At 36.7% G+C, this 19,407-nt stretch overlaps 2 protein-coding genes and 1 non-coding gene across 5 annotated transcripts; 2 read left to right on the top strand and 1 right to left on the bottom strand.

Moving 5' to 3' along the window:
- The first annotated feature begins 242 nt into the window (after positions 1-242).
- LOC125193768 (protein REDUCED CHLOROPLAST COVERAGE 1-like) lies at positions 243-12,747 on the top strand. 3 transcript variants are annotated; one of them, XM_048091642.1, is made up of 26 exons: positions 243-374; positions 664-753; positions 835-896; positions 1,451-1,543; positions 2,270-2,342; positions 2,454-2,825; positions 3,341-3,411; positions 3,496-3,627; positions 4,036-4,077; positions 4,164-4,688; positions 4,782-4,939; positions 5,173-5,701; positions 5,781-5,843; positions 5,925-6,026; positions 6,247-6,564; positions 7,123-7,215; positions 7,318-7,419; positions 7,671-7,775; positions 7,924-8,057; positions 8,477-8,660; positions 8,956-9,087; positions 9,277-9,389; positions 9,608-9,698; positions 9,882-12,177; positions 12,283-12,360; positions 12,517-12,747. In XM_048091642.1, exons 2-24 carry the CDS (start codon positions 693-695, stop codon positions 12,003-12,005), a joined length of 5,679 nt encoding a protein of 1,892 aa, XP_047947599.1. In that variant the 5' UTR covers positions 243-374; positions 664-692; the 3' UTR covers positions 12,006-12,177; positions 12,283-12,360; positions 12,517-12,747. The 3 variants fall into 3 exon arrangements, with proteins under 3 accessions (XP_047947599.1, XP_047947597.1, XP_047947598.1); XM_048091640.1 differs by lacking the exon at positions 12,283-12,360; XM_048091641.1 differs by lacking the exon at positions 12,283-12,360 and having other exon boundaries at positions 256-374; positions 686-753.
- A 664-nt stretch (positions 12,748-13,411) lies between these two features.
- On the top strand, positions 13,412-13,484 carry TRNAA-CGC. The gene has a single exon. It is a non-coding gene; the product is annotated as a tRNA-Ala (tRNA).
- Positions 13,485-13,831: 347 nt separating this feature from the next.
- LOC125195780 (dynamin-related protein 5A-like) lies at positions 13,832-19,352 on the bottom strand. The gene is made up of 16 exons (XM_048094011.1): positions 19,057-19,352; positions 18,324-18,387; positions 18,115-18,219; positions 17,741-17,845; positions 17,428-17,478; positions 17,253-17,314; positions 16,944-17,034; positions 16,660-16,724; positions 16,278-16,472; positions 16,031-16,150; positions 15,797-15,867; positions 15,471-15,696; positions 15,009-15,059; positions 14,554-14,782; positions 14,328-14,467; positions 13,832-14,163 (listed from the first exon to the last, which is right to left on the bottom strand). Exons 1-16 carry the CDS (start codon positions 19,183-19,185, stop codon positions 14,035-14,037), a joined length of 1,833 nt encoding a protein of 610 aa, XP_047949968.1. The 5' UTR covers positions 19,186-19,352; the 3' UTR covers positions 13,832-14,034.
- Positions 19,353-19,407: the final 55 nt, after the last annotated feature.

Below are 19,407 nucleotides of genomic sequence, written 5' to 3' on the forward strand. Positions count from 1 at the left end.
ACTAATGATACAGTTTCTATGCCGAACTCGAATCATTGCTCGACATATATATAGTAGTATATAAAAATGATCTATTTATTCGAAATAATATTTGTGAATACAAATTTTGTAATTTATAAGAAAAGAATATAGGTTTAAAATCAGAAAATCTAATCAATTCTGACTCTTAAATCTCAACCCTTCCTTCCTTATCACACCCCACCTCTCTCTATATCTCTTTCTCTAGCTCTTCTTCCATTCTCTCTCTCTCTAGTACTTGAAAAGCTTCAACACTTAAGTCTTTGATGCTGCACTTTTTTTTCATTACTATTTAAACTTTAAAGTACAACCTTCTGCAGCAGCTCTACACAGCAGGGTACAACCTTCTACTACAGGTTAGTATTTCTCACCTTAAAAAAGTCGCATTAAATCACCATTTCAACTAATTCCTGGATTCTAGCTTGTCAGATTCTCATTCTACTATTGACACTTCTGTATTTCATTACTATCTTCAATTTGTTGTTTTCTGTAAATTGTTAAAATTAAATACAGTAAATAACAAGAATCTTGTAGCTAATACCCATCTGTACTAACCAGCAAAAATTTAATGCGGTATCATAGGTTCTTCAATCTTATTTATATAACATGAAGCATATATGATTAATATAAACGTATAATCTTCAGAGTCTTCATTCTATCAATCTAGTTTTGCAATGGCACCGAAGAGTGGTCGCGGCAAGACCAAGGGAGACAAGAAGAAGAAGGAAGAAAAGGGTATTTATTTTTTAACTATATATATACGAATTATTTTTAAGTTTACGATTAATGGTAGTAATTTATTTTATATTTTTGCAGTTCTTCCAGTTGTTGTGGATATTAAAGTGAATCTGCCGGATGAGACTCATGTTATTTTGAAGGTTTGTGATTGTTTATTACGTAAATGTATTCGAATACAAAAACATGATGAGCAGATTAAATAAAATGAAATGTAGATATGCTGCAAATTCGAATGGCCAATGGAGTAGTAGTAGGAGTATTTAATTAGGATAAAAGTTTTTATATTTGTCTGCTCAAACTAAAGTGTTAATCTGAATTTTATTTATTTTTTCTAAACACTGCAATCACCAGTACATTTTTCTCTTGAAGGAATTTTAGGTGCAAACAAGCGTGAGTTTCTTCCCCCATAATTTATTATTGGAAAATATTGGAGATGGTAGAAATTTTTTCACTCAGAAATATATTAAATATAGACTGCCCACAAATTGATCTCAAAATGTTGCCTACACAACGTGGTTGAAAAAAGAAAATGGAAAAAATACTAAAGAAGAGAGAGAGACTTGAGCTTCCATTTGAATGTGAGATCTTGAATGGAGGGAATATTAATAATCAAATTGCGAATTCAATAAAATGGATATGTTATTTTGTTGTTGCATATGCATAATTTAAAATTTTGGATTTGAATTTAATGCAGGGAATTTCTACCGACCGAATCATAGATGTTCGTCGATTATTGTCGGTCAATACCGTAACGAGCAACATCACTAACTACTCGTTATCTCATGAGGTAATTAGGTGGCATTTAACGTTTTCGATCACCCTTCATTAATTGTCAAAGATATTTTAAATAATATCCAAAAAATTTATTTTATTCAAAAGTAAGTTAATGCCTAAATTCTTTTTAAAAATAGTGTCATTTGATCAATATTCAATAATTCTCCTGCAGTTGTCTATTTCAAAGATTTTCTCCAACATTTGACATCACTATATTATTTTATTTTAAATCACAGAATATATTTAATCGATGATATTATCATGAGTGTAATTTTTAATTGGATTTTCTCTAACATTTGACATCACTATTATTTTATTTTAAATTACGAATATATTTTATCGAGGATATTATCATGAGTAGTACTCTCTCTGGTTTTTATTAAATGTCACATATTTTTTTATTTATACGGTTCAATATATGTCTCATTTCATTTTTACCATTTTTAATAAAGGATTTCACATTCCACTAATTCATTCTCATTCACAATTTATTACTATAAAACTATTATATAAAAGTATGAATCAAATTCCATTATCTTTTTTACCCACTTTTCTCCACCGAGTATAACAATTTCTTAAAACACGAATAAGTCAAATATGATATATTTAATGAGTGACAGGAGAGAGTATAATTTTTAATTAGTTAAAAATGTAGTGTCATTCCATTTCCCAAAGCAGATTTGGAGTACAAACAATAATCATTTACCCACTTTCTTATATTGTTGTCATTCAAAAACAGGTGAGGGGCCCACGATTAAAAGATACGGTGGACGTGTCCGCACTGAAACCCTGCACCGTCACGCTAGTGGAAGGTAAGTAACAAAGAAAATGCAAAAATTAAAAACTCTATGAATTTACCAATACGGTGTCGTAAGAACTAAAAGGTGTAAATTCCATTTATGCCCTCCGTTATCTCAATGCAGAGGACTACGATGAAGATAGCGCCACGGCGCACGTTAGACGGCTGCTGGACATCGTCGCCTGCACGACGTCGTTTGGACCGTCACCGGAAAAGGTAACCTCTCCTAAGGCGGCCTCCGCGGATTCGAAGGGCGGAGAAGAGGCCAAAGATGGCCGTGGAACTCAGGACGGAAAGGCTTCTAAGAAAGCAAGCAAGTCTCTCCGCGCGAAGAATAAGAAAGACAGTTCTCCGCCGCCGCTGCCGGTGGAGTCAAATCCGAAGGACGGGTCTGCAGCTGCAATTGATAGAGAAGGAGAGATGAGCAACACTTCTCCGAAGCTTGGGAGCTTCTACGAGTTCTTCTCTCTCTCTCACCTCACGCCTCCTCTTCAATGTAATGTCTGCCGCTTTTTTTTACATCGTCTCTTTGCATCTATTAGCTGGAATTACCTTTCCCAGCTCTGTAGTTTTTTCCGATTTCGTTGGAACAGTTGAACTTAATAGTATAATGAAATTGGCGCCAGAAATTGAAACTGATACTATGATTTACAATTCGGCGGAAATCTGTTTGGAGGTGCATAATCATACTGCATAGGATAGGAGGAATCGATGTGCAAATCATGATAGATAACATAGATAAACAGTAGGTGGTGATATCACGATAGAGAACTGTTTGTTGGTGTATTTCATACTTATTATCTAACGCATATGTTAAGATGTGTGAAACGATTGCAAGTTCTACTATGCATAGCTGATGCATTGTTCCATTTTCGTTAGATTTAACACAGATTTTAACTGATAATGTTGGTTTACGTGTGTCCGGTTTCTTAGTTTCTTGCTTTGTCGTAGACTTTTCCTTAGGGATTTCTATGAGAAAATAAGGTGTACACTTATAAATCCTTTCTGCAGTTATAAGGAGGGCGGAGAGGAAAAGCATCGATGACCTTTCTGGTGATGATGATCATCTTTTCCTTCTTGAGGTCAGACCTGTTTCTATCTCTTGAACGAATGTTCTGAGCTTTGACTTTACAATAATGCATGAATTTGAGCAACTTTTTTTGCAGGTGAAATTGTGCAATGGCAAATTGATTTTTATAGAGGCTTCCAGGAAAGGTTTCTATGGCACTGGAAAGCAGCAGATATTTTGTCACAATCTGGTTGACCTGCTGAGACAGCTCAGCAGAGCCTTCGATAACGTAAGCACTCCAACCTTGATTGCAGGGACTTAAACTAGCCATGCATATTTAATAGTATCCATTTTTGCTATGCACAGATCTTTTAAGTGTCATCGCTCCTGTTAAATTTTAAATTTCAATGGATACAAATCTTTATATTCCATTTCATCATGTTGAGCTGTGTAGACTGTACTTTCTTACATCTGAGGTACTTGGGATTCTAAACAAAATCTAGTGCACTACTGAGCTGCAGTTCCAAGAATCGTTGTAAGAATTCTGCTAGATAGTGCTTTCTTTCCAGGTTGACAGCTCAAGATAGCTAAACATATGTTGCTGGTCAACAATGTTGCACTTTTTTTTTGTGATTGTTCCCTTTCAAAGGCTGTAAATATTTATGAGATTTGACATACCTTAATTTATGCATTTCAGGCTTATGATGAACTCATGAAAGCATTCTCAGAAAGGAATAAGGTAGAGGAATACTACTACTCTTTTTGCTGCAGCTTCACTGATAAACTGTCATTTTATATACCTGACCTGGTATTTTCTTACTGCAGTTCGGAAACCTTCCTTTTGGCTTCAGAGCCAACACATGGCTTATCCCACCTGCAGCGGCGCAGTCACCATCTACATTTCCCCCTCTGCCCACAGAAGACGAAAAATGGGGTGGGAATGGAGGTGGTCTAGGCAGAGATGGCAAAAGTGACCTGCTACCTTATGCAAATGAACTTTTGTTTCTTGCATCCATGCCATGCAAAACTGCTGAGGAGAGGCAAATTAGAGATAGAAAAGCTTTTCTGCTTCACAGTTTATTTGTCGACGTTGCAATTTTCAGGGCCATTGCATCTATGAAACATGTAATGCAAACTCCAGAATATTCTAATTCTTCTTCAAAAAGTCAAATTATCTATACAGAGAAAGTTGGGGACTTGAGCATAACTGTCATGAAAGATGCATCTAATGCTAGTTGCAAGATCGATACTAAGATTGATGGAGAACAAGCTATAGGATTGGATGACAAGAAACTGGTTGAAAGAAACCTGCTTAAGGGGATCACAGCTGATGAAAATACGGCTGCTCATGTAAGAAACTTAGGGGAATTAGAAAAGTACTGCTGTTGTCCATTATTATCTTGCTCCATTTTGATAGAACTTTTATTAAATAAATATTTGCAGGATATTGTCACTTTAGGTGTTGTAAATGTGAGGCATTGTGGATATATTGCATGTGTGAAAGTCCAAGGGATAGACAATGCAAGTGCAAATACTCCACTGCGAAGCCAATTGCTTCTTGAACAGCCTGACGGTGGTGCTAATGCCCTAAATATTGATAGGTTTGTGGGATCTACTTTTTCTAGTAATTATGCTTAGTAGCATATTAATTACTATTGATTCTTCTTTGTTTACACAATTTGTTCCTTTACCTCCAAATTGATTCACAAAAGAAGTTGCTTGTGCAACCATGCATGTCTGCTCTTAACCAATATCTAATCTTATGTCTTATTAGGATTTTCTAGCTTTCTGTCATTAATTCAATTAGTTCTTACTTTGACCTCATGTTTTGCAGTTTAAGGGTATTACTACATGAAAATGCTACAACTGAACAAAATAAAGCATCTGCACATTCTCAAACATTGGAATCTGAGAAACTTGAATATTCCCAAGCATTTGTTGAGAGACTGTTGCAAGACAGTCTGGGTGAGCTTTGTGAAGAAAAACGTGATCTGGATGCTTTTGTGAGATGGGAACTTGGAGCCTGCTGGATACAACATTTACAAGATCAGAAGAAAACAGAAAAAGAGAAGAAACTGTCTAATGAGAAAACCAAAAATGAAATGAAGGTTGAGGGACTAGGAACACCGCTTAAATCCCTTAAAAGTAGAAAGAAGACATTAGATGGAATTGCGGTAGACCAACAAAATGAGATCGTTAAATCTGCTGCTGATGATGTGAAGGATGAAGCTGAAAAAACATTGAATGTGGCAGAATCTCAGATTGATAATGGTGCAATTGAAAATGAGATTATGTTAAAATCATTGTTGTCTCATGCTGCATTCTCTCGATTAAAAGAGTCAGAGACTGGACTTCATGCAAAGGTAGCATTTCATATATGTGGTTTCAGTATCTGTACTTCCAATGTTAAAACAGGTTTTTGACTGCTATTAATCTTGACAGTCACTGCACGAACTGATTGAGTTATCCCAAAAATATTATGATGATGTAGCACTGCCGAAACTGGTAACTATATATATTGGCTTTAATATAAATCAGATTGGAAGTATCATTTCTATTACATGTGACATTTATCATGGATAACAGGTTGCAGATTTTGGTTCTTTAGAGCTCTCGCCAGTAGATGGTCGGACATTGACAGATTTCATGCATACTAGAGGTCTTCGGATGCGATCACTTGGACAAGTTGTAGGTTTTTGCAGTTCCTGTGACTGATATGTTTTTCATGCATTCTAGGATATTTTCTATTCGGCTCACCATCACACCATACTTGGGTGCATGAGTTGTCCTGCTGTAGTATGTAGATGTTGTTAACGCCACTTGCTATTTGAATGGGGAATAGCCTCCCATATTATCTTCCTTGAGTACAACATAATGATTAATGCATAATGTTTCTTCCTTTTACCAGGTTAAGCTTTCAGAGAAGTTATCACATGTGCAATCTCTTTGCATACATGAGATGATAGTACGCGCTTTTAAGCATATCCTGCAGGCAGTAATATCAGCAGTTGAGAAGCCTGAGAAAATGGCAGCAGCAATTGCAGCAGCATTGAATTTAATGCTTGGAGTTCCTGAAAGTAAACAACCTGATCAGCCATCTGGTGTCAATTCTCTTGTGTGGAATTGGCTTGAAGTGTTCCTTATGAAGCGCTACGAATGGAATATAAAGAATTTCAACTACGAAGACATTAGAAAATTTGCGATCCTTCGTGGTTTATGCCATAAGGTATATTAGATTTAAGCTTCAAGAGATGAAATATGAATGGAACTTCTTTTGGAATGTGCAACTTTTTTTTCTTTCACGTGATGTTTGTTTAACTAATTACAGGAACATACTGGAAAGTTACTCTAGCATGAGGTTATCAAATATGCATACATGTAATTGGCAGACTTACAATTTCTTGCTACCTAAATTTTTTTTGCCTCCCCAAGTTATTTCAACTGGCATATTGTTCTGAATCCAAGATCGATATTCTACACCTATGTGTACCTGCTAAATCTGTAGGGTTCAAATAAAGCAAGATATCTTTTTATGCATATGCTTTTCAAAGCACGATGTTTGCGTGCCAAATACTTGTATGTAGATAGTTTTTGCATCTCTCAGTTAGATTTCTTATTAAGAACACTGGCCCAAAATCAAGATGTAAATTTTTTGCTGTTTGGTTAGATCAACATCACAAACTAATTACGTAGTCAGCCTCTCTAGTAGTTGTCAGAAAGAATGATATAGGCAAGAGTTCACATCATGGTAATGCTTTGAAGGTCTGCCTTTATCTGTTCCTAGGTGGGTATTGAGCTTGTACCAAGAGACTTTGATATGAAATCTGCAAGCCCTTTTCAGAAGGAAGATATAGTCAGCCTTGTACCAGTGCATAAGGTGAGCTTGGATCCTTATCCACCATAATGAAGTAGATTTTGTAATTTCACCTTTCCATATTGAATTCTTCACCTAAAAGGAAATGTGATATTTGTACTGTAGCAAGCGGCATGCTCATCCGCTGATGGACGGCAACTCTTGGAATCCTCTAAAACTGCCTTGGATAAAGGAAAACTTGAAGAAGCTGTTAGCTATGGAACAAAGGTATTTCATATGCAATGTGCCTACATATCTTTTGGAGATGATAAGTTTGTGGGGCTTCCTTAAAATGTTTTCTACTTGGAGATCCAGCAGTTGGGTCAAAAACTGCGCATTGGATTTTTTCTTCTCCTTTCTTGTAGATTAACTCCAGAAAGACATTCAGATAAAACAATCTGTAAAAAGCTGAATTAATCTAATGCTACTGCCTTGATTTTTGGCTACTGAACAGCTGTACTTTTTATCAATGACTTTAGGCCCTCGCAAAGTTGGTAGCAGTATGTGGTCCTTATCACCGCATGACAGCTGGTGCTTACAGCCTTCTTGCAGTTGTTTTATATCACACTGGAGATTTCAACCAGGTCCTTGCTAAATCTTTTGTACTATCTCACATTTGCATATTGGGGAAACTATGGAAGTTTATTTCTCAACTGAATTTATACATACTATATCTGCATTTTACATGTCTATTTCAGTACTGAAGTCTGTTTATTTGTTCATTATATACAGGCCACTATCTATCAGCAAAAAGCGTTGGATATCAATGAGCGAGAGCTAGGTCTTGATCATCCTGATACTATGAAAAGTTATGGGGATCTTGCTGTTTTTTATTACAGGCTACAGCACACGGAATTGGCTCTCAAGTATGTTCATTGCTCACTGCCTTTAGCACTCTGAAATTATTCCACAAATTCCTACCTGTGAATTTTCCTTTTTAAAATATGGAAGAACTTTCTGCTTTTTTCTTACAAAGATGAACCTTTTGCATTTCCAACTTTATATATGGAGTATTAGTTTCTTTACAAAGATGAACCTTTTGCATTTTCCAACTTTATATATGGAGTATTAGCTTCCAGTTATCATACTACTAAGACACTATGATTACAGGGACTGTTCCCTTTTATTCAATTATCTTTGTGTGTGATTTTACTCCAGTGCATTTCACCCTTTTGGTTATTATAATTCTGAGATATTGATCTTTTCTAGGTTTGAAATATACTTTCTGTCCTTGTTTTATGATTGATACGATATTATAATAATCCTTTGATTTTCCGTCATCTAGATACGTGAAGCGAGCATTATATCTTTTACATCTCACTTGTGGCCCATCACATCCGAATACTGCGGCAACATACATAAATGTGGCTATGATGGAGGAAGGCCTGGGTAATGTGCACGTTGCACTAAGATATCTTCATAAAGCGCTGAAATGCAACCAAAAACTTCTTGGCCCAGACCATATTCAGGTTGCGTGCTAATAGAGCTAATAATTAGCATTCTTACTACTGCCTTATTCATGTATTCTTATGTGATTTTATTTATTTATCAATTGATTTCTTTCCTTCCAATGGAATGATGAAGATATGCTAGATTCTCTCATTACTGAATTTTTTTGAACGTCCATCCTCTCTACTATAGCCTTTGGGTGCTTTGTCTTTTACTTGAAAATGAGTACCTAAATGAACAGTACTTCGATAATCTTTGTAAGCTTGGGTTCGCATGTTTCAGATAAACATATGCTTATTTCTTAATTCATTTCAGACAGCTGCAAGTTATCATGCCATTGCAATAGCCCTCTCATTGATGGAAGCATACGCTCTAAGTGTTCAGCATGAACAGACAACATTACAAATACTTAGGGCAAAGCTGGGACCAGATGACCTCCGAACTCAGGTATTAGTGTCTTTCTTATTCCTCAAAATGCAATAAAGTTGAAGCCAGTTCTTTTGCACTCTTTTTTCTTTAAGTTCCTGAGATTCTTGATCCATGTACTATATAGTCTCTGGTTGTGAATATTTCTGCCACAAACTTTTTGGAGAGTGTGGTTGAACAATTCATGATTTTTATTTGTATATGCTACAGGATGCAGCTGCGTGGCTTGAATACTTTGAATCAAAGGCTTTTGAGCAGCAAGAAGCTACTCGAAATGGGACACGAAAGCCCGATGCTTCTATAGCCAGCAAGGGCCACCTAAGGTAAATCACTTTTTGGGGATCTGGCGATTCATGCATGTAAATTTCCACTTTAAATTTAGCAACTTTCTCTTAATGTGTTGTGCATTCTCTAACCACTTCAAATTTAACAAGGCTTCTTTTTTTAAGAAAAAAACAAATCAGCAAGGCTTCGTGTATTGGATAATGATCAAATCAGCAATCTAGATTGGTACTAAGTTACTCACAATTGTTATTGCCAGTGTATCAGATTTGCTTGACTACATAAATCCCAGTCAGGATGCTAAAGGGAAAGAAGCCATGGGATCAAAGAGACGAAATCACATTGCAAAGGTTTTTCTTGTTTTTCTCATGTTGCTCATGTTCCTACTTAGATAACCAAATAGCCATTCCGACTGAAGGAAAATTCAGCTTTTCTCTTAACGCAACAAATAAATATGCTTTTCATATTAAGTGCTCAACTCAAATTTCTATATGATAATCTGAATTCCGTGTTCTTTTATGTTTGATTTATAGGCTAAGGAGAAAGTTATTCATGATAATCCAGCCACCTCAGATACTGAAGTTCCCCCAAAAGTTTCCCTTACAATGGAGTCAAAGGAAGATGAACAAGTCCACAGCTCTGATGCTGAGGCAGCTGTGAACAATGCTTCATTTTCTCGGCCAGTTCAGTCCGAAGATACTGTGAAAGAATCTCATGATGAAAAACTTGTCCAGCCTGAACAGCCATTAATAAGGGAACCTCAAATCAGAACTCCTGATTCCAATGATGTATCACATGAAACACTTGCTGAAGGAGAAGATGGGTGGCAGCCAGTTCAAAAACCAAGATCATCTGGCTTGTTTGGAAAACGACTATGGCAGCGACGTCAGCATGGAACTAAGGTTTTTAATCAACAGAAGAATGATCTTGTTGCTGAATTGGAACATGCCACACTGAAGAATAACCACCAAAGTGGAAAAATTTATGTTTTAAAGAAACGTGCAGTTCCTGCAGGAAGCATAGCAGAATATTATGTAGCGAAGACTTCATCCCCAGGGGCTAAGTATGGACGGAAAACTGTGAAAACTGTGGCATATAGGGTGAAGTCCGTTTCATCAACCAACATAGATGGTTCGGGGGAGAACTCCAAAAATGAAGATGAGACATTATGCTCTCCAACAGACTCAAGGCCGGTATCTGCACAGAAAGAGGTTGGAGCTGTTGCCAAGAGAAGTTCAATAGTAAGTCTGGGTAAATCGCCTTCATATAAGGAAGTAGCTCTGGCACCACCTGGTACCATATCTATGTTGCAGGTGAGACATCCCGAGGATGAGGAACCTGAAGAACAGGACAAACAAGCCCTGGAAAAATCTGTGTCCACAGCAGAAAGTTCACAGAATGATCAAGAAGGCAACATCCAGGATTCAGTCATGGGTTCCAAAGATCAACTGAGAAATGAAAACAAAGCTCTTGAAGAGAAAGAGGAAATGCACCCCGATAGTGCAAAGAATCATGAAGAATTGGTGGTTGTATCTGAGTGTATGGAAGAAGTGCAGTCCAACCATAATGAGTCCAGTCAAAATGAAGAGTTTGGTACTCACACAGATAATGTGTCAAATTGTGCTCACTCTTCGTCGGAAACTGGTACTTGTACTGAAGATCTATTGGTCTGTAAATCCAATAATGATTCGGAAACCACTTTGCAAGGGGTAGAAGAACAGAAATTAGAACTTCCAGTTACATGTCAAGGTGACTCTAGAGAAGTTTCTAACAAGAAGTTGTCAGCTTTAGCAGCTCCATACAATCCATCAGTCGTTAGTCCACGTGTTGCACCATTGCCTATGAATATTGCTCTCTCTTCAGGTCCAGGAGCCGTTCAACCTGTTGGTCCTTGGCCAATAAATATGGGACTTCATCAAGGACATGCTACTCTTTTGCCCAGTCCAATTTCCTCTCCTCACCACCCGTATCCTTCGCCCCCAACAACACCAAACATGCTCCACCCCTTACCATTTGTGTACCCTCCTTACACACAGGGCCCCGCCCCATCGCTACCACCTAGCACTTTTCAATTAACCAGCAACCAGTTTCATCATGGTCAATTTGCTTGGCAATGCAATGTACGTGCTAACACACAAGAATACATTCCTGTCACACTTTGGCCTGGCTGCCATCCATTAGAATTTCCCTCACCAACAGTGGTTGAACCAATTGCTAAACCTATTTTGGAGGAAAAGGAACAAACTATCAACTCAGAGAACCTAAATCTGTCATTACCATTGGATCTTGACTCCGGGAATGAGTCTAAGAAAGAAACAGATCTTCCAGCATCAGAGGCAGTGGAGAACTTACGTGATAATGTGGTTCAATCAGGTAATGGGGAGGAAATCAGTGAATCCAAGTTCCATGGTCTGCCCTTTGCTGTTAACCTTTTACATAGCAGTAATGGTCCAACTGAAGAATCCGAGAGGTGCAATGATTATCATGTTCAGAGACAGCAGTGTAAGCCTGACAGTGAGAAAACAATCAATGTTTTAGTTAGAGGGAAAAGGAACAAAAAGCATATGTTGAGAATGCCATTAAGTTTACTCAAACGACCATATAGTTCACAGCCATTCAAAGTTGTATATAGTAGAGTTGTCAGGGAAACTTCCTAGTTCTCCGAGATTTGATTCCAAAGAGACCAGCTAAGCAAATGCTACATGAGGAGATTACAGAAAGATAGCTGAGAAGAGACTGGATTACATTTCAGTAATGCGAAAGTGATGATACCTAGATCAATTTGTTGGATGTTTGATACAGGCTGAGCACGTTGATCAGCTGATAAAGGTTAGTCCTAAATATACCTTTTATTTCTAACTTTCCAGCAACTGATCTGTCTTGATATTTTCCCCTTTGAAACTTCGATAGCATATTTTCTTATCATCATATCAGGAGTTTAAATAGATTATTCCCATACCTTTGTTAAGTGCTGAAAGCTGCTCCTATTGAGATGGTGCATGCATTGCCTGTGTAAGATTTTGTTTCTTTTAGTTGTTTTCTGCTTTCAGTCACTAGCACAACTGTTCAATACAGATGAGCAACTTTTCAAAAGAAGTGAAATTTTTTTTCAAATATATTCCGAGAACTTTGTTCATGCGCTGATCAGTGTGATCTTTAAACGTGCAGGTTCTCTTTGGAAATTCTTCTAGGTCTTCAAGGATGTGGTGATCCTGGTATTGCCTTCTTCAACCATTCAGTAAAGGAGTTCGGGCATATTGATACATTCTTTCCTTTATTTTGAGACAAATTTTGACAGTGCGTAATGGATATTTTTGAAGTCCTGATTAATTCTTTCATAGAAAGCAATTCTGATATCAATATTTTGGATAATATAATGTGACAATTTTTTTTGATTCAGTGCTTGATATCTCCCTTGTTTAATGTTTCTGTTTGCTATGTTTTTCTGTCATGTGTGATCAAAATTAAAAATTTCAGAACTTCTCCTTGTCCTTTTATGAACCCTTCATGAAATCACAGTCAACGGATTTCGGGTAGTGTCGTGCCAAGGGCCCCTTCCCAAAAATCACTTGGATGATTTGTGACACTAAATTGTAGTCCATTTTTTCACGGAACAAATGGGCAGTTACCGATCTGAAAATTCATAGAAAAATCAAGATTTGAGTGTTATATAGTACTACTACAAGGTTTTCTACGCCTAACACAAACAAATTTCTCAAAAGCTTTTTTGAACAATATAGCATAATAACACAAACAAAATTTGTCAATATGTATCAAACTGTTAGGAAAATGATATTGAGATAGAAAAAGAAAAAGATGATAAGCAAGGCGATAATGAAAAATGTTTGTAGCCTGGAGATGTGAATTTCACTAGAAGGCTGCAAAGTCATTCAAAATGACATCAATATGTGGTCAATTTATTTCACTGGTAGATATATAATCATATAAGAAAGATGTAGCACCTCAATAATGGTAGAGAAAACATACATCGCTACTCTGATTTTTAGCCTCTTATCTCAATTATCTCATATTTTATAAGCTTTAAGGGCCTCTAAATCAACCTGGGGGTGTAGCTCATATGGTAGAGCGCTCGCTTCGCATGCGAGAGGCACGGGGTTCGATTCCCCGCACCTCCATATTTTATTTTATTAATTTTATTCATTACCGTTCAATTTGTCTTGTACAATACACACATTGCATATTCAATTATTTTTTAGCCAAATTTAGTTTAATTCATTACCGCTCAATTGGTCTTGCACAATACACACATTGCATATTCAACTCACAAGTTTATTACGCAAAAATTTTGTTCAAGAACTGTCAAATTTTCAAGCTTTAATCTTCTGTTTACATTGTACTATTAGATTGCACTTTTTGAAAATAACAAAATATTTACCTTCAATGTATGTTAAATCAAAACTTCTCTCAAAAATCCTAAACCTCGAATTCTGGGGGGGAAAAGAAACAAAAAAAGATTGCCAGATTTGCCAAGAATCACAACTTGCAATATCAAAATTAGATGACATAATTATACAACAAAACTGGAGTGCACATAATACCTAAATATCTGTTGAGTTGAGCATACAAAGAATAATGGTCACACATAATGAAAGCACTATATATAGGTAGTAATGAAGGGTTGGGAGGGAGGGGCAAAAGGCGCAAGCAACATGATCCATCGAATCTCTATTTCGACCATGCGACTGAATCGATCTCTGCTTGAGCAGCTCTGTACAACTCCAGTCTCTTGGCAAGGGAGATGCGCCGCTGCATGATAGCCGGATCCTCATCCAACAATTTTCCCAACTGCTTCCCCTGTTCAACCAAGTAGCTCATTTGTTTCAGTAACTGTTTCCCTTTTTGATTTTCATATTTTTTCTATACATAATGTATCACTTTCTAGATGATTCTTCTAGGAGAAGGTGATTCACACAAAGGTACTCCATTTCAGATTGTTTTGGGAGGGAGGGAGGGTTTACCTCTTTTTTGCCTAAATCAGTGAAGAAGTGGTCAAGCAAGCTCCGTTTCGCCTCACGGACTTGGCAATATACGATAGACTTTGGAATGGAGTTTCTCAAGCTTCCACACACCATATTGACATAAGACAGCACAGTTGTTCCTGATGAAGTAAAAGACACCATTAGGTAAAAGAGGACTGTTGAGATCTGAACATGCTGTAATAACTGAGGGGTGATTCTCACTCACCAATTCTGCGAAGATATGAATCATTGTATCTGTCGAAGATTGAGTGCGTCGGATTGCCACCCTTCTCGACATCCTGGGGAAGCTTCCTAAAGAAATCTACAGTCAAGTAACTATTTTCCATTTCAACAAGCTGTATAGTTGCTTTCCTGCTCTCTTCCTTCATCCTATCCAATGATTCAATAGCAGCATTCCCGACCTCTACTCTGAGAGAAGGGTATTGCTTTAACTCCTACAAATAACAGATAAGTATCGAGCAGTTATCAGACACCATCATATGCAAAACGATTCTATCGTAGCATAATTTCCTGTTTCAATCAAGTCATCGCACTTCTTTTTTGCATTATGAGGTAGAAGGAAAATATGGTAGAAGACTGTTGCGACAAGTCACTTATAACTTGGTACAAGTATATACCAGCATATCATAACATAGACTACAATGAAGTTGGATGACTTACTACAGTCTCATTAATTGCCTTGTGAACCAGTTCCTTGAGTACTCCATGAACCTTATGAGAGAAAAGAGAGAAAATTATATAATTATTGTGCAATTAAATATGCTTCATACAAAAAGAAATATCGTAACAAATACTAGATGGGAAGACTTCGGATATGACTTCTTGGCATGAAGATATATATGTACATATATGGAGAAAATTAGTAGTAATTGGTTATTAATGAGTCCCCAAGTCCCCTCCTTATTGATGCACCATATGTATAAAATTAATGAATCCGCTGTACTATAATTTATTGAACTAAAAAAAATATCTGGTGCAGTAATAAAAAGGGGACTCACTGACTCACGGTATTAAGGGGGACTCATTTAAACGGGTGATCCCCCCCCCTATAAAAAAATCCTCTATAATTCCACCAACATCAATGGAATCTGGATATAGACAACCCGTAGTTAAAATGCATACCGCATCCACAGCAGCTTCTGCAGGACCTTTGATAAGGATCAAAGCAGTTTCAATGAGACGGCGATAACCCTGCTCAGGTGCTATGAGATGAGGCTGATACCCATCAGCTTCAGTGATTAACTTGCGTACATTTTCCATGGCAAGATGCTTATCAAACTGTAAGCGCTTCAACGCCGCAGGCAATTGGTTGTCAAAAACATTGTATATTTTATCACCACCAGGTCGACTGAAAAAATAAGGCATGACATGAATAAGGATTAATTCAAAAGTAAAATACATCTAATTATACATCCTAATGAGAACAAGTAGAGAGCATAAATACATACACTCCATCAAGATGCTCTTTGAAGATTCCATCAAATGTACGGCAGATTTCCATGATCATGTACAATTTTCCCTGGATTAGCAATCCAGATTTATAAAATTTCAGATCATCAACGGAACCATAAATGGATGGTCCTACTTTAAAAGGAAGTGCAAGGTAGAATACAAGGTCTACCAAGAAAACCTTTATAATAAGAGAGATATATTAGTGGCAAATGTAATAAGGTAATATTTACCCCAGCATCAGTTGCAATGGGCTTTCCAAGACGACTCAACTCAGATTCCAGCTCAATTACAGTTTTGTTGATTAGCGACTGAAGTCCTGGAATTCGTGATTTGATGACAGCTTCCAAATGCTAGAAAACAGCAGCAGGGAATTAAATATATACAGTAAAGATACATGCATTGTATGCATATAGAAAACTTTGAATATCTCCTTAAGCTAAAAATAAGTCAGTAAGGTTTAAGACGAGTTGTGCTCACTTTAGATAATATTTTCCCTAAATGCTCTGAGCCCATACGGTGAGCAAGATGTTTGTATTCTGGAGTTTGAGCAAAATACTCCCGCTCTCTACGCCTAGCAGCGATCATGTCAACATTTTTGTTGATGTCTTGTTGAGAGCGATTAACAACACCAATCCATGGAAACTGCAGCCTGTATGCTTTCCCTTCCAAGATCTACATATCCAAATAAATAACAATCAGAATGTTTAGGGCAGGCAGGCAGGCACACACACATTCACACACTAAAGAAAGATTACAAAGACAAGATGATTTAATATAGTAATATACTCAGTATCAAAACTAATGTACTGTTACTTGTTTTCTTAAAATATAAGATCAATATCCTTAGTTGTAAACTTACATCTACAGCATCAGTACCCTTGTCCATAAGATCAATCTTCGTCAGAACTCCAAATGTTCTCTCCCCTGAAATATGATTTGATGAGTGTCAAAATATTAGTACAAATTTATTATAAACAATAAAGACGTGTCAGAAAATTGATAATTTGGTCATTCGAATAATTTGGTAAAAACAGTGCAACTCACAGACAGTGAGACTAATCCCATTGTCTTTCTGAAAACGACAATCACATGCAAGAATATGACACAGTCAAATAGCTTTGCAACAGTACCAACATATTATACCTTTAGGGTCCACTTCACGAGAAATTTTAATTGCATCTGACGTTGCAAGGTCTTGGTTGGCAGGAGAAATAGCCAAAATAATACAGTTGGGCTGAAAAAAGAAATCACATAGGCATGGATCTGTCAGTAAAACCAAGTAGAGGCTAATCATATCCTTAATAGTAATATCAAGCATCAGAAGTGAACAGAGGATTTAATAGTTTTTCATAAGTTTGTTTGTAATGTTTTTGATAAATTTATATCATGTGCCTAAACATTCTAAAATTGATTGAATCCAATGACCAAACAATTATAAAAATTGTACAATACCTTCTCAATGTAAGACCTGACCATGTTTTCAATATCCATCACAATGCTATCTGGCTGACCATCTATGAAAACAAACAAACAATCATTTGTTAAAACTGGAAGGAAAGGATGTTATGCTTGAACTAACATTAGCTATAAGAAAATAAAGAAGTAACATGAAAAATGACAAACTCACCAACAGCCACTTTTGTAAGTCCAGGAAGATCAATCAAAGTAAGATTTACCACTGCAATAAGAAAATTTGTCAAACTTAATTGTTCCACTCTGAACATCAAATTAGAAAGAAAAAAAAAAGGCATCATCTTATTTCTGTAATTTTCTTAGAAAAATAGATATTATGAGAGTGTAGAAAAGTAGAGCAAAAGCTTCTGTGCAATTCCTCTCAAAACTAATAAACTATGGACCCAGCGGCCATAAATATTGTTATTTATTAAAGTCAAGTAATGCATTGTCCTCACGAAAAATAATCATGATTAAATTTGCCTTACCATTTGGCGAATAAATGCTAAGATATATTGGAACAGTGGAAATTTGCTTAGTAGAACGCCCAGTCTCTCTGTCAGTTTCATCAGCAATCTCCTTTCTGACAGCAGCTGTGCATGATAGGACAGATAAAGCAGAAAAAGATAATGTCAAGGCATCAAGCTTTCAAGGAGAAGTATACCCAAAACAATTACGTAAGAAGTGTCGAACAAATGCAAGGGAAATTTGTATAAATCCATTAGAATTTTTTCCTTGTTAGTTGGGTGGTTTCAGTATCTCGTAAAAAACCAATGTGTTGGAACAATCAAAGAGAAGTTTGAACATAGATCTCATATCATAGTAACATCCACATTTGAGCACCAGCAATAAAGAAACTTACCAAAATCAGTGAATTTCCTCCTAGGGAGATGTCCAAATTCTGCATATTCTCTGCCTTCATCAAGCCGATGAAGCTGCAGAACAAGAGGGCGTCTAGTAACAATACCTGTTTGTATCAAGGCCATCAAATTGTTAAAGAAAAGTGATTTCATGATTATTATTTTTATTATTATTATTATTATAACTTTAAAATGAATGCACAGTCATTACCGGATCCACGAGGTAAAAAGTCTTTCCCAACAACACTTTCAAGCACTGATGACTTTCCAGAACTCTACAACAGTTGGATCAAATCAACCAAAATGCAAATGGGTAAGTAAGAAAGTATAAAAAACATAAGTGGTGAGGTGCAATTGATAGTAGCAATATCACATTAACATATGAAAAAGATCCGAATGCTTAAGAATCCATTCGGAAGGTGCAAACAGACAAGTTTTATGGATTTTCTTGTAGAAAGTTAAATCAGATAGAAATACAAAAACACATGCTAGCATTTCCAGTTAATTCTCTATGCAGATTTATCTCCAAGAAGTTCGGGTATGGGAAAAAGTTATTCTTGCAACAAGTTTTATCAAATAATTATATCCATTTTCCTCTATATACAGCAATTAACCCATATACTAACATTTTTTAAAAGCGCAAAAAACCATATAAGCAAATAGCACAACTGAATATGAAATCAAAAATCATCCAACAAGCATGTAAAGGAAACGAATTCAAATCGACAACAGCTGCGAAGCAGATCTAACTCCGATCCCCAAAGAAATCGAATCAAAATACTAACTCAATCAACATTAACCACGATCTATAGAAACAAGAAGTAGACGCGCTTGAAATCATAAACCTTATTTCCGCTCAGATCAAGTCAAAAACAATAATTCCAAGATTAATCCAACAGAAAAAAGAGAAAGAAAAATGGCGAATTAAAAGCAAAAAATCAGACCTGACCGCCGACAACGGCGATAGAAGGCAAGGCGTCCCAGAGAGTAGGCAGCGCGGTCTCTTCGCCGTGATCTCCGAGAGCGGTGCAAGCTCTCTGCAACCGGTTAACCAATGAAATCAGATTCTCCATAGCTTCGAGTCAATGATCCTTGGACTTGACTCGGCGAAGACTGCACTTGAGAATTTGCGCAGTTGTATAGCTAGAGAGAGAGGCAGCCTTATCACAATCTACTGTTCGATCTCGGAGTTGTGGAGAGAGAGATTAGCAGGTGAAGAAATTGAATTTGAAAATGAATGGACACACACACACAGGTGAGATTAAACGGCGTCGTCAGTGGGTGACGCCGGCCTG

This window comes from Salvia hispanica, chromosome 6 (assembly GCF_023119035.1).
Source record: "Salvia hispanica cultivar TCC Black 2014 chromosome 6, UniMelb_Shisp_WGS_1.0, whole genome shotgun sequence".
Lineage (NCBI taxonomy): Eukaryota > Viridiplantae > Streptophyta > Magnoliopsida > Lamiales > Lamiaceae > Salvia > Salvia hispanica.